At 38.1% G+C, this 17,281-nt stretch overlaps 5 protein-coding genes across 5 annotated transcripts; 2 read left to right on the forward strand and 3 right to left on the reverse strand.

The window, feature by feature from the left end:
- Window positions 1–697: 697 nt before the first annotated feature.
- On the reverse strand, window positions 698–1,537 carry LOC128378189 (hemoglobin embryonic subunit alpha-like). The gene is made up of 3 exons (XM_053337632.1): window positions 1,440–1,537; window positions 1,148–1,355; window positions 698–869 (listed from the first exon to the last, which is right to left on the reverse strand). Exons 1-3 carry the CDS (start codon window positions 1,535–1,537, stop codon window positions 741–743), a joined length of 435 nt encoding a protein of 144 aa, XP_053193607.1. The 3' UTR covers window positions 698–740.
- Window positions 1,538–2,587: 1,050 nt separating this feature from the next.
- On the forward strand, window positions 2,588–3,328 carry LOC128378264 (hemoglobin subunit beta-like). Its single transcript, XM_053337718.1, has 3 exons — window positions 2,588–2,688; window positions 2,855–3,077; window positions 3,174–3,328. Exons 1-3 carry the CDS (start codon window positions 2,597–2,599, stop codon window positions 3,300–3,302), a joined length of 444 nt encoding a protein of 147 aa, XP_053193693.1. The 5' UTR covers window positions 2,588–2,596; the 3' UTR covers window positions 3,303–3,328.
- A 1,144-nt stretch (window positions 3,329–4,472) lies between these two features.
- LOC128379619 (hemoglobin embryonic subunit alpha-like) lies at window positions 4,473–5,297 on the reverse strand. Its single transcript, XM_053339307.1, has 3 exons — window positions 5,200–5,297; window positions 4,908–5,115; window positions 4,473–4,632 (listed from the first exon to the last, which is right to left on the reverse strand). Exons 1-3 carry the CDS (start codon window positions 5,295–5,297, stop codon window positions 4,504–4,506), a joined length of 435 nt encoding a protein of 144 aa, XP_053195282.1. The 3' UTR covers window positions 4,473–4,503.
- A 1,062-nt stretch (window positions 5,298–6,359) lies between these two features.
- Window positions 6,360–7,101, forward strand: LOC128379620 (hemoglobin subunit beta-like). The gene is made up of 3 exons (XM_053339308.1): window positions 6,360–6,461; window positions 6,628–6,850; window positions 6,947–7,101. Exons 1-3 carry the CDS (start codon window positions 6,370–6,372, stop codon window positions 7,073–7,075), a joined length of 444 nt encoding a protein of 147 aa, XP_053195283.1. The 5' UTR covers window positions 6,360–6,369; the 3' UTR covers window positions 7,076–7,101.
- Window positions 7,102–12,718: 5,617 nt separating this feature from the next.
- Window positions 12,719–13,612, reverse strand: LOC128379618 (hemoglobin embryonic subunit alpha-like). The gene is made up of 3 exons (XM_053339305.1): window positions 13,491–13,612; window positions 13,195–13,402; window positions 12,719–12,916 (listed from the first exon to the last, which is right to left on the reverse strand). The coding sequence occupies exons 1-3, from the start codon at window positions 13,586–13,588 to the stop codon at window positions 12,788–12,790; spliced, it is 435 nt and encodes a 144-aa protein (XP_053195280.1). The 5' UTR covers window positions 13,589–13,612; the 3' UTR covers window positions 12,719–12,787.
- Window positions 13,613–17,281: the final 3,669 nt, after the last annotated feature.

Here is a 17,281-nt window from a genome sequence, read left to right on the forward strand (position 1 = left end):
AATCCAACTGTAACTTCAAATATCGTTAAATTAAATTATATATTTAATATAATTATTTATATCAATTATATACATGCAATACTAATTACATTGTATTTTGTTTTATCACTATGTTCCTCAATTAATGGAATCTTTCTAATACTTAATAATAAGAGTACAAATAATATAGTTAAATAAAATGTATGAATGAATGCATTACTATCATGAATTTGTTCCTCTTTAATAATAAATGATTAAGTCACTGATTTTATATGATTAATTTACATTGAATAGATAGTCAATTAAGGAATGTTATTTCACAGTTCCTTCACACATATATTGACAGTTTCATACTCACAGTTACTGTGAGTATTAGATTAAAACAAAATACAACCTAATTGTGTAAACCTTTGGGGAAAAATATAAACTTTACATATTTATAGTATTGGGATATTCTGATGAAAATATTGCACTATCGGTAAAGCGTATATATGACTAAATATGTCCACATAGGGAAGACATTTGTAGATATAATTAATGAAAACAAATTTGTTTTGTTAAACTTTGGTCAAATATATGATCTTTATGACTGTCCCCATTTTGATATTCTGCTATTTTATCTGTTGTTAAATAGACTGGAAACACTATTGAACCTTAATGTCTAAAATAATCGCACAAAAATTGTTTCTTTTTGTTCATGCATTTATTTAGTACATCCAGAGTAAACTCATGCTGAAGTCTCCATCTTCTTCTCCATCTGTTTATCTGTATTTCTCAGCCAGAGCCAGAGCCAAGGCAGCCAGGAACTTGTCCATAGCCACATGGACCTCAGGGGTGAAGTCAACGGGGAACATGATGGCCATGACCACAAGGATGCAGTGGGAGGCAATCTGTGAACAGAAGATAATCACATAGATGTTACATATATGGAGTTTTTAACTCCACATCCACACATCTGTCCCAGATGTTTGATGTTACAGTTGTTGTTCATTCTGATGATCTCTATAGATCAATTTGAACACTGCAGGATTTTCTGAATGGAGCAGAATTATCTACACTGTACATAAGGACATTACGGGTCTGGTAATGACAAATGAAGCTGTTGCGAGTCTTGAGACCAAAGTTTGAGGAACAGATAGCATCATGAATGAATCAGTTGAATGTGCACCTTGAAGTTGGCAGGGTCCACTCGCAGAGTGAAGGCATGCAGCTCACTGAGGTTCAGAAGACCTCCTTTCAGGTCATCGATCTTGGTTATAGCATCACCAACTCCAGCCATGATAGTTCTTCCGTGCTTCCTCACGAGAGCAGAGCCGGTGCTCAAGTCCTTCCAGTGGGCAAAGTAAGTCTTGGTCTGGGGGTAGACGGTCAACAACCTGGGTAATAAAAGGAAACGTGTAAGTATGTAAATGAATACATCAGTGTTGAAGGTTACATAGTGAGTTTTAGGTCATATTTACCTGGTAATAGCATCCATACCGATGTCGTCAGCCTTTGAAGACACTTTACTCCAGAAGGCCAAGACATTGGCTTTATCCTTAGCAGTTAGACTAGTCATCTTGCTTGTGGTTTTAGTTTCTCTGAGTGCTCTGTAGCCCGAACAATCGGGGTTTTTATAGTACAAACAAAGCATGGACACACCCAGGGCCACCTCCAAGATATGATGCAGAGGGCGTTTCATGTTGGATTGCAGCCATGACATAAACAAAAAAGAATCTCCCTATGGTGGCCCCAGGGCCTCTTTGAGTTACAACACTCAATGTCAAACTCAATGTTGGATAGCAATCTACCTCATTATTTAACATGTGTTTTTCATGTAGATATATGGACACAGCCGGGGAAATCGCGTGCTGTGAGCAGCTACTGGCATTAATAAGAGGAAATAAAAACCACCATATGAACATATTCACACAAATAATAGAATTGTGATTCAAATCTGAAGACAGTTTTCACAGAGTACCATTCAACAATGTAATCCTATTAAAGGAAAACACCCTTGATGTGCTGCTTTATGATAATGTTGCATGAAGAAAGAAAAACTTGTAGTGACTAAAGTTCGCACTGAATTGAATGAAATGGTGATTATAATCAAAAACCTGATGACTGAGCGTTTCTGTCTCCAATGAGCAGTCTGGAAAATATAAATGATTGTGCAGCTGTTAGTATCAAAGTATTTACACTAAAAGAAAGTTCGCTGTCCAAGGTGCTGAACCTGAAACCTTTTTTACGTTGTTATTGTGCAGTCTGTGGGTAAAACTGACATTGTGTTACTGGCCGTCAGGTTTGTGCATATATCAGGCTGTGGCTATACCACCAATTTTTGATCCTTTGAATTTTATGAATCAATGTGACGCTGAGGGCAATTGTATTATTTTTCCTTGTTGAATTGGGGGGCCCTATGAGTGGGTGGGGTATGATTTCTATCTTAGGCTATTTTTGTCTTTCTCAGAAACAATCTGAGTGCTGCAGATAAACTTATCATTGTTGTAAATGGCCGGCCCACCAACCATCCAATCACATGCGTCAGAGAGCTGAGCAGGGTTGCTTTAAAAGGTGCATCTGGTGCCGAGCAGTGCACTATCCACACATACACACAGGATAATCTAGAACTACCAAAATGGTCGAGTGGACAGACTTTGAGCGCGCCACCATCCAGGACATCTTTGACAAGATGGACTATGAGGTCGTGGGCCCTGCAGCTCTTGCCAGGTGAGGTGTGTTTGTTATTTTGCATCAGTTAGAGTGAACGTGAGACGTAATGTTTATGACACATGACTTATTTAAGAATGAGGAATATATATACTTTGTCAGTACACAATTTACCTGAGATAATCACAAACAAGTTGTTTGTAATGTTTTCTTTTCTTTTTTGCAGGTGTCTGGTCGTCTACCCCTGGTGTGAGAGGTATTTCGGTAATTTTGGAAACCTCTACAATGCCGCTGCTATCCTTGCAAACCCGATGATTGCCAAGCATGGAACAACTATCCTGCACGGTTTGGACCGGGCTGTGAAGAACATGGACAACATCAAGCAAGAATATGCCGAGCTGAGCGTGCTGCACTCCGAGAAACTGCACGTGGACCCTGACAACTTCAAGGTAATGGGTTATGGGACAGTTGTGACTAATGTTATCTATATTCAATAATCAGCACAACTATTATGATGTTGATGTTTTGTGCTTGTTGTGTTACAGCTGCTGGCTGACTGCCTGACCATTGTGATTGCTGCCAAGATGGGCAAAGACTTCACCGGAGAGGTCCAGGCAGCTTTTCAGAAGTTCCTGTCGGTGGTGGTGAGCTCCCTGGGAAGGCAGTACCACTAGAGAGCTGCAACAGAGGACCATCACCTGCTGAGATGTTTTCACCCTGTCTCAAAATCAAATAAAACACTGAGCATATTCCAAACGTTTGTCTGTAATTGCACACAAAACAAATGACATCAACATGACAATGTAACAGCGTAACTGAGATAATAAAACGTGAGCTTTATACACAGGATTATAATTAAGAAAGGGATTAAAACGAAGATAAAATATTAAAATAATAGTCCATGTGCATATCATGAGAGTAACCTGTTATTAAATCTGCATTCTGCAAGAGTTTAAGTCACAGCATCAGTTAGCATCAACTATCATCACCCCATAGTTTTAAAAATGAGACTTATTCATTTCATTGATTATTAATAATAACAATGAAACAATAATGATTACAGTTTTATTGTTGTTAATATTATCATTGTAATTGTTCTTATGTTTTGTTTTATCGTAACAAAAACCCGAAATTGAATCCAACTGTAACTTCAAATATCGTTAAATTAAATTATATATTTAATATAATTATTTATATCAATTATATACATGCAATACTAATTACATTGTATTTTGTTTTATCATTGTTCCTCAATTAATGGAATCTTTCTAATACTTAATAATAAGAGTACAAATAATATAGTTAAATAAAATGTATGAATGAATGCATTACTATCATGAATTTGTTCCTCTTTAATAATAAATGATTAAGTCACTGATTTTATATGATTAATTTACATTGAATAGATAGTCAATTAAGGAATGTTATTTCACAGTTCCTTCACACATATATTGACAGTTTCATACTCACAGTTACTGTGAGTATTAGATTAAAACAAAATACAACCTAATTGTGTAAACCTTTGGGGAAAAATATAAACTTTACATATTTATAGTATTGGGATATTCTGATGAAAATATTGCACTATCGGTAAAGCGTATATATGACTAAATATGTCCACATAGGGAAGACATTTGTAGATATAATTAAAACTAATTTGTTTTGTTTTGTTAAACTTTGGTCAAATATATGATCTTTATGACTGTCCCCATTTTGATATTCTGCTATTTTATCTGTTGTTAAACAGACTGGAAACACTATTGAACCTTAATGTCTAAAATAATCGCACACAATTTTTTTTCTTTTTGTTTATGCATTTATTTAGTATATGCAGAGTAAACTCATGCTGCAGTTTCCGTCTTCTTCTCCATCTGTTTATCTGTATTTCTCAGCCAGAGCCAGAGCCAAGGCAGCCAGGAACTTGTCCATAGCCACATGGACCTCAGGGGTGAAGTCAACGGGGAACATGATGGCCATGACCACAAGGATGCAGTGGGAGGCAATCTGTGAACAGAAGATAATCACATAGATGTTACATATATGGAGTTTTTATCTCACCATCCACACATCTGTCCCAGATGTTTGCTGTTACAGTTGTTCATTCTGAGGATCTCTATAGATCAGTTAGAACACTGCAGGATTTTCTGAATGGAGCAGAATGATCTACACTGTACATAAGGACATTACGGGTCTGGTAATGACAAATGAAGCTGTTGCGAGTCTTGAGACCAAAGTTTGAGGAACAGATAGCATCATGAATGAATCAGTTGAATGTGCACCTTGAAGTTGGCAGGGTCCACTCTCAGGGTGAAGGCATGCAGCTCACTGAGGTTGAGAAGACCTCCTTTCAGGTCATCGATCTTGGTTATAGCATCACCAACTCCAGCCATGATAGTTCTTCCGTGCTTCCTCACGAGAGCAGAGCCGGTGCTCAAGTCCTTCCAGTGGGCAAAGTAAGTCTTGGTCTGGGGGTAGACGGTCAACAACCTGGGTAATAAAAGGAAACGTGTGAGTATGTAAATGAATACATCAGTGTTGAAGGTTACATAGTGAGTTTTAGGTCATATTTACCTGGTAATAGCATCCATACCGATGTCGTCAGCCTTTGAAGACACTTTACTCCAGAAGGCCAAGACATTGGCTTTATCCCTAGCAGTTAGACTAGTCATCTTGCTTGTGGTTTTAGTTTCTCTGAGTGCTCTGTAGCCCGAACAATCGGGGTTTTTATAGTTCAAACAAAGCATGGACACACCCAGGGCCACCTCCAAGATATGATGCAGAGGGCGTTTCATGTTAGATTGCAGCCATGACATAAACAAAAAAGAATCTCCCTATGGTGGCCCCAGGGCCTCTTTGAGTTACAACACTCAATGTCAAACTCAATGTTTGATAGCAATCTACGTCATTATTTAACATGTGTTTTTCATGTAGATATATGGACACAGCCGGGGAAATCGCGTGCTGTGAGCAGCTACTGGCATTAATAAGAGGAAATAAAAACCACCATATGAACATATTCATATAAATAATAGAATTGTGATTCAAATCTGAAAACAGTTTTCACAGAGTACCATTCAACAATGTAATCCTATTAAAGGAAAACACCCTTGATCTGCTGCTTTATGATAATGTTGCACGAAGAAGGAAAAACTTGTAGTGACTAAAGTTCGCACTGAATTGAATGAAATGGTGATTATAATCAAAAACCTGATGACTGAGCGTTTCTGTCTCCAATGAGCAGTCTGGAAAATATAAATGATTGTGCAGCTGACAGTATCAAAGTATTTACAAACACACACACAAAAAAGAGATCGCTGTCCAAGGTGCTGAACCTGAAACCTTTTTTACGTTGTTATTGTGCAGTCTGTGGGTAAAACTGACATTGTGCTACTGGTCGTCAGGTTTGTGCATATATCAGGCTGTGGCTATACCACCAATTTGTGATCCTTTGAATTTTATGAATCAACGTGACACTGATGGCCATTGTATTATTTTTCCTTGTTGAATTGGGGGGGGGCCCTATGAGTGGGTGGGGTATGCTTCCTATCTTAGGCTATTTTTTGTCTTTCTCAGAAACAATCTGAGTGCTGCAGATAAACTTATCATTGTTGTAAATGGCCGGCCCACCAACCATCCAATCACATGCGTCAGAGAGCGGAGCAGGGTTGCTTTAAAAGGTGCATCTGGTGCCGAGCAGTGCACTATCCACACATACACACAGGATAATCTAGAACTACCAAAATGGTCGAGTGGACAGACTTTGAGCGCGCCACCATCCAGGGCATCTTTGACAAGATGGACTATGAGGTCGTGGGCCCTGCAGCTCTTGCCAGGTGAGGTGTGTTTGTTATTTTGCATCAATTAGAGCGAACGTGAGACGTAATGTTTATGACACATGACTTATTTAAGAATGAGGAATATATATACTTTGTCAGTACACAATTTACCTGAGATAATCACAAACAAGTTGTTTGTAATGTTTTCTTTTCTTTTTTGCAGGTGTCTGGTCGTCTACCCCTGGTGTGAGAGGTATTTCGGTAATTTTGGAAACCTCTACAATGCCGCTGCTATCCTTGCAAACCCGATGATTGCCAAGCATGGAACAACTATCCTGCACGGTTTGGACCGGGCTGTGAAGAACATGGACAACATCAAGCAAGAATATGCCGAGCTGAGCGTGCTGCACTCCGAGAAACTGCACGTGGACCCTGACAACTTCAAGGTAATGGGTTATGGGACAGTTGTGACTAATGTTATCTACATTCAATAATCAGCACAACTATTATGATGTTGATGTTTTGTGCTTGTTGTGTTGCAGCTGCTGGCTGACTGCCTGACCATTGTGATTGCTGCCAAGATGGGCAAAGACTTCACCGGAGAGGTCCAGGCAGCTTTTCAGAAGTTCCTGTCGGTGGTGGTGAGCTCCCTGGGAAGGCAGTACCACTAGAGAGCTGCAACAGAGGACCATCACCTGCTGAGATGTTTTCACCCTGTCTCAAAATCAAATAAAACACTGAGCATATTCCAAACGTTTGTCTGTAATTGCACACAAAACAAATGACATCAACATGACAATGTAACAGCGTAACTGAGATAATAAAACGTGAGCTTTATACACAGGATTATAATTAAGAAAGGGATGAAAACGAAGATAAAATATTAATATGATAGTCCATGTGCATATCATGAGAGTAACCTGTTGTTAAATCTGCATTCTGCAAGAGTTTAAGTCACAGCATCAGTTAGCATCAACTATCATCACCCCATCTAGTTTTAAAAATAAGACTTATTCATTTAATTGATTATTAATAACAACAATAAAACAATAATCATAACAGTTTTATTGTTGTTAATTAGGGCCCAAGCAGTATACAGTGCCAACGCCCAATTGTATCTGTAGAGATCATTATTATACAAAACAAACGCCTAAACGTGCCCCAAAACTCACGAAAAATTTGACATTTTATGGTTCGCCAAAATGGCCGTTGCAAAATGGCTCAATAGCGCCCCCTTACGATTATAAAAATGTGAGAGATTCACGTGCATGAACGAACTTTGGTATATATATATGTACCATGTCCAGACCATAGACTGTATATAAGAAATGGACGTAACATCCTTGACGCCCATTGATTTGTGGACTGCTGCTCGGAAGCCAATAGTATCGAACCTAGGCAGCGCCATCTTGAAAATTTCAGGTGCATGCCGGGAAAAAAGAACACAGATTCTACTTATATGGGCATGGTAAAAAGGTGTTGCAACTGTCCCCAGGCTCCCCTACATATTTGCACCGACATTTTACCATTGCTGCCAAGGTGCTGATCACGGAACCTGGTTTTGTAGGCTGTAAGGTTCCAGCTAACGTCGTTGATTTATTTATTTATTTTTACTGTGTTTGTGAGGTTTGTGTGTATATCAGATGGGCAATGACTTCACTGGGGATGTCCAGGCAGCTTTTCAGAAGTTCCTGTGGTCAGGGGCGCATTAACATCACTGGAGGCCCCTGGGCTAAAGAACTTTATGAGGCCCCCCCACCCCGCAACCCCGCTACAGGACTTTATGAGCCCCCCATTCCTAAGTGGTTGACACACTATATTTTGCCAATGAAAACTCAATACAAGGTCATCTCTTTACCATTTATTTGTATGTACCAATGTTGTACCATTAACTATGTGCATTTCACTTTTGAAAATCAGCGAACATATACTCACCCACACACACAATTACCGTTACCGTCCTCTTCCGCTTATCCAGGGTCGGGTCGCGGTGGCAGCAGCCTAAGCAGGGAAGCCCAGACTTCCCTCTCCCCAGCCACTTCGTTCAGCTCTTCCCGGGGGATCCCAAGGCGTTCCCAGGCCAGCCAAGAGACATAGTCTCTCCAGCGTGTCCTGGGTCTTCCCCGGGGTCTCCTACCGGTGGGACGTGCCCTGAACACCTCACTAGGGAGGCTGAGGAGTGTGATCCCCCTATAGTTGGAACACACCCTCCGGTCCCCCTTCTTAAAAAGAGGGACCACCACCTGCCGCCTCAACAATGGAGGCACGGAACATGGCCCACTTCGGACTCAATGTCCCCCGCCTCCCCTGGTACATGGTCGAAGCTCTCCCGGAGGTGGGAGTTGAAACTCTCTCTGACAGGAGACTCTGCCAGATGTTCCCAGCAAACCCTAACAATACGTTTGGGTCTGCCCGGCATCCTCCCCCACCATCGTAGCCGACTCACCACCAGCCACACACAATTACATCAGCAAAATACTTCACTTAGGCTAATAATAACTGTTCCATAGGCTATACAAAAAATCAAACATATAGCAAGCAAATAACATCATTTATTTATTTAATGTATGTAGGCCTAACATTAACTATGTGCATTTCATTTTTGCAAATGAGCCAACATGCACTCATACACACATGCATGCATACACACACACACAATTACATCACAACAATTACAACGCCACTTGGGTGTGAATGCTTCATTGTTCATAATGTTTAAATCAGCTGCATCAAGTTTAAAGTTTCTGAGCTCTACAATGTGCAGCTGTCACCAGAAATACTGGAGGCATTGAGAGTGCACCGAGCACCCAGGAATGATATTAATATTAATATTATTTGTAGGTTTTCCAATAAAACCTATCCACTTGAGCTTATGGCTAACGCGTTTTCTCCAAAAAGGTGAGTTCTTCACAGTAGATTAGCTTCTAAACACTGTGCCTCAATAGCTTGGACACTTATTCATACGGCACCTACATTATTAATTAGTATATCGTGCGCACATTATACCTATTTTGTGGCCACAAAGTAGTATTTTGTGCACACGTTATAGCTATATTGTGGCCACAATTTAATTCTTTTTTTAACCATGTCACCAGAGGGGCTCCGTACTCAATAGATATATGCAAAACATTATAAACAATATTTTGGGTCTTGAAAACAACATGAATTTTGGTTTACTGGCATTAAGCACCAATTTAATACTAATAAACACATCTTGCAAATGTCCCATGGTATAACCACAAAAGAATGATAAATATTAAATATTTGAATCACCTACAGTGTATTTAACTGCATTTATAAAAATCATCAAATTATGATTCCTTTTGTGATGTAGTCTAGTTTGAGCAACAAGGAAGTTGGTAGGCATGCAGACTCTTGTTTTAATGAGTAAAAACTGATTTATTCAGTCTGAGGTAATAACAAAAAGAATGTGTGCCCAAAAAATCAAAAATGAACTGAACTACAGATACATAACTAAGGAGTGAACATGTGCACACAGCTACACTGTCCACTGAGCCCCTTCTAAACATACATCTCTCCCCTTAAATACCCTCCACTCAATTAGGCAGAACCATTACTACTGCAGGGGTGTCCTCTCCCTTTTACCAACTGGCACTTAACAATGCTACTTGTGTCAACACTGCTTATCACACATCATTCCCAGCATTCCCTTATAAGTAAAAAAAAAATTAATCATAAAGATACCAAATAAAACACTTAACTGAGTAAAATAAATCCCCCCATAATTAGTCCAACCCACTGACATCACTAGTGAAAATACAGGAAGCAGTTGTGTGGTTCTGCCTTTTGTTTGTTAAACACATGGTGGATATGGTAAGTACTTTTTATTTCAGAACATTTTACACATAAATCTGGAATATTACTATCATATTTATTTAAGTTAACTGCCGTAATATATGTCCTCATTAACCATTTGTATTGTAGCAATCTTAATCTGGAGTTAATTGTTTGGGTGTGGGCCTTAGAACAGATTGATTCCCAATCTTTCAGTGAAATATCCAATTCCAGGTCTTCCCTCTATGCATTTCTTTTGTTATCAGAGTTCTCGGATTAATTGGATAATAACAAGTTATATAATTCTGAAAAGGCACCTTTACTTAGGCTGTCTTTAGATGTCAATTTTTCCAAGTTTGATGTGAAGGGCAAGGTTAGGAGACCAGTTAGGAGTTAGGAGACCAGTTGGGAGTTAGGAGACCATCTTGACTCTTTCTAATAAAGATTCTGAGTTGAGGAATTTTTAAAAAGTATTTTTTATCTATATCATACTTATGCCTTATTTCTTCAAATGACATCATATTGTCTGAATTAGGTGGGTACAAGTCATAAAAATGTTTCCAATCCTTTTGACGCCCATGTTCTGAATACAGCTTCTGCTCTTCCTGGTGTGAAACACTGATTTTCCCAAATGGGACTAAATTGAGATAATAAGTTGGGGTCTTAAATACATTTTTTCACTTCAAACCACACTTTAATCATATTTTTAACAATAGGATTAGTAGTTTGTTTCATCAAATTTTTGTGTCAGAGTATAAATACAAAGGTAGAGGCAAGCTTAAACCTTCTGATTCCATTTCCTTACACTGAGGAATGTTCTTTGTTGGGAAATAAAAGTTAATGGATCTTAGTTGTACTGCCCAATAATACCAGGTCATATTTGGGCATTTTAAGCCTCCATTACTATATGATAGGTGGAGCAAAGAGCATCGAATTCTAGCTGGCTTGTTTTGCCATATAAAACTGATGAATAGCTTTTTCTTTGTTTCTGAAAGAAATCTTCAGGTGGTGGCAGTGCAATGTTTTGAAATAAGTACAGTATTTTAGGGAGAACTTGCATTTTTATGATATTAATTCAACCAATCAAGGATACCGACAGAGACATCCATCTGTTGATTGATTCTGTTATGTCTTCCATTAAAGTTTCATAGTTAATTTTAACAGTTAAACTTAGTTTGGGCACAATTTGTATTCTCAAGTAATCTGTAATCTGGTCAGCCAGTTTGAATTGGGAGACTGTTCTGGGTGGATTTTCCCTTTCTTTCTCATCAAATGGTAAAATTGAGGATTTAGTGTTATTTGTTGTGTATCCTAAGATACCACCAAATACTTATCAATTCTAACAGAACAGGAATAGATTTAATAAGGTGTGAAATGAACAAAATAAAGTCATCTGCATATATTGAAAGCGTATGCTCGGTTTGTCCAATTGTTATTCCAGTAATGTCTACATGTCTTCTTACAGCTATTGCAAATGGTTCAATGGCCAAAATAAATAATAATGGGGACAAAGGACATCCCTGCTGGCATCCTCTTTTGATTGTAATTGGTTCTGATATGTTTTTATTAGGGTCCGAGCACTGACCAGCGCAAAGACCTATTGTATTTTGTTATTATTTCTGCTGTAGGATTTGTATAAAGTAAACAAACCCATTTTACAAAATTATTTCCATATCCAAAACATGACATTAAAGAGATAAGGCCACTCCACTGTATCAAAAAATGTTTTGGCATCTGAAGAGAGGAGGGTCATATGAGACATTATCCAAACCCTGAAAAATATTTAAAACCCTCCTAACATTATGATATCCCTGCCGGCCTAGAATGAAATTATTCTGATCCCTATGAAAAACACTAGGGAGTGTTTTTTGTAGCCGTCTTGCTAAAATTTTAAAATTTCCAAAAATGGATTGAAAGCAAAAATGTTAATCTCCAGTCTCCAAATTAAATTAGTGTTATCTTAAGACCTCTGTGATGAAAAGTTATCAAAAACTAAAGTCTACATCAAATGCCTTTACTGTGGCACCATGACAAACTTTGATGACTTGCCATTAAGAAGGCACTTGCTGTAACCTTAACAGTTACATTCCGATATGCCCCAAATTTGTCATGATTTAGAAGAGTCCCATCCTGAACACATCTAAGCTTAAATATTGAGTCAGAGTCATTACTCCACCTTCTGGACACAGGAAGTCAGCCTCATATGACAGACATCAATCAATTTACTCAAAATTCACATTGTGTGTTCTCCAAATCATATGCTACACACGAGGATTAGTGGGTGTTCTATAGTGCCACATAGTGTACACAGGAAGTGGTATTTAACCCAGTCCCGTAATTTGTGATAACAGCCCAAGTATGAAGACATGTACGTGCCCGCGATGCGAACCCTCCTTGCAGATTTAATTGTTATTATTTATATACTTATTTAAATTCTGCCCATTTGCTGTGCTGTTGAACAGACTGGAAACACAATTGAACCTTGATGTCTAAAATAATCACAAAGAAAACACTTTTTTTGTTCATGCATTTATTTAGTATATGCAGAGTAAACTCATGCTGCAGTCTCCATCTTCTTCTCCGGCTGTTTATCTGTATTTCTCAGCCAGAGCCAGAGCCAAGGCAGCCAGGAACTTGTCCAGAGACACATGGACCTCAGGGGTGAACTCATTGGGGAACATGGTGGCCACGACCACAAGGATGCAGTGGGAGATAATCTGTGAACAGAAGGTAATCAAATAGATGTTACATATATGGAGGTTTTATCTCTCCATCCACACATCTGTCCCAGATGTTTGCTGTTACAGTTGTTGTTCATTCTGATGATCTCTATAGATCAATTTGAACACTGCAGGATTTCCTGAATGGAGCAGAATTATCTACACTGTACATAAGGACATTACGGGTCTGGTAATGACAAATGAAGCTGTTGCGAGTCTTGAGACCAAAGTTTGAGGAACAGATAGCATCATGAATGAATCAGTTGAATGTGCACCTTGAAGTTGGCAGGGTCCACTCTCAGGGTGAAGGCATGCAGCTCACTGAGGGTGAGAAGACCTGCTTTCAGGTCATCGATCTTGGACACAGCATCACCAACTCCACCCATCACGGTCTTTCCGTGCTTCTTCACCGGGGCAGAGGTGGGGCTCAAGTCCTTCCAGTGGGAGAAGTAAGTCTTGGTCTGGGGGTAGACGACCAACATCCTAGGTGAAAAATTAAAAAAGGTGAGTATGTAAATGAATATATTACACTTGGAACATGTTACAACAATCAGTTTTAGATCATATTTACCTGCCCAGGGCATTTGCGCCAATTTCGTCAGCCTTGCCAGAAATTTTAGACCAGAAGGCCTTGACAGTTTCCTTGTCCTTAGCGGTGAGACTAGTCATCTTGCTTGTTGGTTGAGTTTTGCTGAGTGCTTTGAAGCTCAGACAGTGGGGTTTTTATAGTGAAAATAAGCATGGGCACACCCAGGACCACCTCCAAGATAGGATGCAGAGGGCGTTTCATGTTAAGATGCCAGCCTACATGAGATAAACAAGAATCTTGTCATGGTGACCCAAGAGTGTCTCTGAATTACAACACTCAATCTCAAATCTATTTTAAATTTGTAAATTTGTGATGTAGATATGGACACACTTGGGACAGTCACAGGTTGTGAGCAGCTACTGGCACAAATAATGGGAAATAAACCACCATATGAGCAGATACATATTATTATTATTGTTATGAATTCAAAATTATACTATAAGATACTGAAATAATTGAAGCCTGTGCTATGTAGTCATTATCTACCTCAATTTAGTGTTGTATTGATTGTTATTATGATGTATCACTAGGTAACAAACCTACTTAAGTCATTTATGTATGCCATAAAAAAATGTTGTCACTATATAGGCTATAAAATGGGTACGACTTAAATGGTCTGTCTTTGAATTACACTACTCAGTCTCTCATTGGCATGGTCTTCTTTCTCAAATCCTCTGCATATTTAATCATTATTTTATTTAAATAATTTTAATAATTTAAATTAGAATCATTGTGAGTCTGAGGGTTTGTGTATTATATTAAACTGGGGCAGCAAGCAATATTTTGTAGGCCAGACAGCAGTGTTCTTGACTCCCTCACCAACAATCTAATGTGTGCAGATGCTTCTTTCTCTTATCATTGTAAATCAGTACTTGGCAGCTCACCACCCACCCAATCACATGCTTTTGGGTGTTGCTTTAAATAGTACTTATAGTATTGCAGTGAAAAATCCCTCCTTCGGCCCCAAAAAGCATTGACGTTCACATATATTGATATAACACCTCCAACTAACTCCAGCAAACAAGGCTAAATATTTGTGATATATTTGTTAAACCCCCAATAGACCATCATACTTTATGAATGTTGACCTCAAGTCATCATTGCTTTATTCTTTATTACTTGATCTTGTTTAGCCCATCGTATGTGACCTCAAGTAAACTTTGCTGTTTCACATTTAAACTGATATTGTCTTCCTGCCGACCTACCGGAAGATGAGGGAACGTCAGTCGGACCAATTTTGATTCGTTTGCAAAGTGTGAACGCGGACCACACCGCAGTCTGTATGCTACCTAGCAACAGTTTTACTACCTGGTGCGGACCAAATAATCCACTAGTGGTGTGAAAGCGCCCTTAAACTGTGGCTATATTCACTAGTCTGGCAAACAGTGACATGTAGATACTACATATAATATATAATATAATATATTTAAGAACTTTCTTATTGTACCCTAACTCACAAATAAAAACAACAGTTCTACTCCAATATTTAGAAAAACACTGATATAAACAATTCTAACATACAAACATGTAAAATTGGCATTAAACTGTTACAATCTGTCATTATATCAGGAGGTTTGCATCACCTCTCGTGTATGTCATACTTTGTCTTCCCAGAGATTTGGAAAATGCATTAAACCATCCGCGGTTCACACAAATTCTAACTTTAATGAAGTCAACGAAGTCTTATTGATTTTTTTTTTCTCTCCAAAACTAGCTTAGCATTGCAGCACAGGTCTGCAATGCTAAGCTTTTAGTGCATTCTCACAGCGGGGACATAATTAAATTGCAGCATTCTTAAAAATAAGCACAACCTTCTATAATCCTCCTGGAACACAAGTATTTACCTCTCATACCACATAAACTGTAAAAGACAAAATTATCAGCAAACTGTAAAAGGAAAACACTGTTCATTTTTGCCTTACCCAAATGACAACAACACTGGATAGTTCTATTGTTAAGGATAAAAATCTCTTTTATTTATGACCAGAGTTTTTATGTTGAGGCAGTTAATAAAAGAAACAAAAAAGGTCATTCCTGTTAGAAGAAACTACTGTGGCATAGATCAACTACTGCAACTTCTGTTATTTTGATGTTAGCATTTTAACTTTTCTAAATCTACAGAACACTTTAGACACTAAATTCTTACTAAATATATTTTATTTTTTAACCAATCAAATGCTACAAAAGTGAAACACATTATAGCCATGAAAGATTAACAGCACTGATTTTCACTAAAATCACTTAAGTCACTTAGGTGGTCTATTAACACAGTGGATGTCAAAATGTGCCCTGTGTACTGGAGAGCCATGAACACTGAAGACAACAATATAATAAAGCAAGAATGACTTGAGGTCAACATTCATATGATAGTCTGAAGACAACATCGTATACTTAGTTGTTTATATTCACCTGGACGCAGCATCTTTGCCAATGACCTCTGCCTTTCCAGGCCCTTTACTGGAGCACAGACGGTACCGTCTGTGTACTGTATGTGTGACTGGTCATTTTTCCTTTGTTTGACTGTAAGACACACCCAGGCCCACCTACGAGATAGGCTGTGTGAGGTGGTGGGCTGCAGCTTGCATAAGATAAACAAAGCATGACCATATAAGGATCTATCTGAGATTCTGGAAAAAAGTTTGCTACTCACATGAATTTGTTCTTTGACAAGTTAGCATTTGTATTTTTTATTTATCTTTATTTTTATTTCAGCATTACTGGCCCTATAATCTGAGAAAAGACTCAAAATCAAAAAATCAAACCTTAAACATTATGTTATAAGGATCGATCTGCTTGGAATGTACACGGGGGGACCAATCAGGATCCACCTTGTGACCTCAAGTTACTGCTCTCTGTGAATGTGGTTAAATCATCTGAAAGTCAAACGTGATAGGATTATGATATTATATGTTTATAATACAGTAAGTGTGTCTGTTATTTTGATGAATAAAAGAGAACTGTACTGTTTATTAGTTTTGCTAATGACTGTAGGATGTCAAAACTTTGAACCTCAATAACTCGAATTCTCCAATTTAAACTTCCTTTGACAGTCTAAATGTGAGTGACTTATGAGTGACTCAAACAGTGAGCGAGACAACTAGCTAAATATTTAAGAAATAATAAAAAAACTAATTATTGTTTAACTCATTAATTAGTATTTTTGGGCAAAAGTATCCTATGATCAAAATTGGACACTTTCAGTAATTACTCCAGAACTAAATTACCCAAAATTTACCCAAAAATAAATAAATGAAGAAATATTGTCATTTATTTATTTACAGCAGTTATTGTTGTCAGACATGAAAGGCTAAATCATTTTCTCTGGTCTAACTTTTCAAATATACAGCAGACCTAATTCAAACAGATTTAAAATCTAGGCTCTATAACCAAGTAATGTTAATGGATTTGTTTATCAGTTGGGCATCTTCCCATGTGATCACATATTTTCATGTTTCTTGCCAAAACATGTTGTGTTTTTTTATCTAACCCAGTGCAGTGCAGCAGTAAGGGAGGAGCCAATGTGGGCAGAGATAAGTGCCTATTTCTTTTTCTTTCCAGTGTATAGTTCAGCTGATATTAAAGCTGTAGGCAGCTTCCTTATATAATAATGTGTCATTTATAGAGAACTAATGCAGATACATTTAACATGCAGTAGGTATCCAGACAGCTGGAATTTATCCTCACAATGCTTATAATCAAAGAACACCACTTCACTTGGTACCTTGGATAGAAGATAAGCTCATTCAAAAATTGAAATTAAAAAATAAATACAA

This window comes from Scomber japonicus, chromosome 18 (assembly GCF_027409825.1).
Source record: "Scomber japonicus isolate fScoJap1 chromosome 18, fScoJap1.pri, whole genome shotgun sequence".
Lineage (NCBI taxonomy): Eukaryota > Metazoa > Chordata > Actinopteri > Scombriformes > Scombridae > Scomber > Scomber japonicus.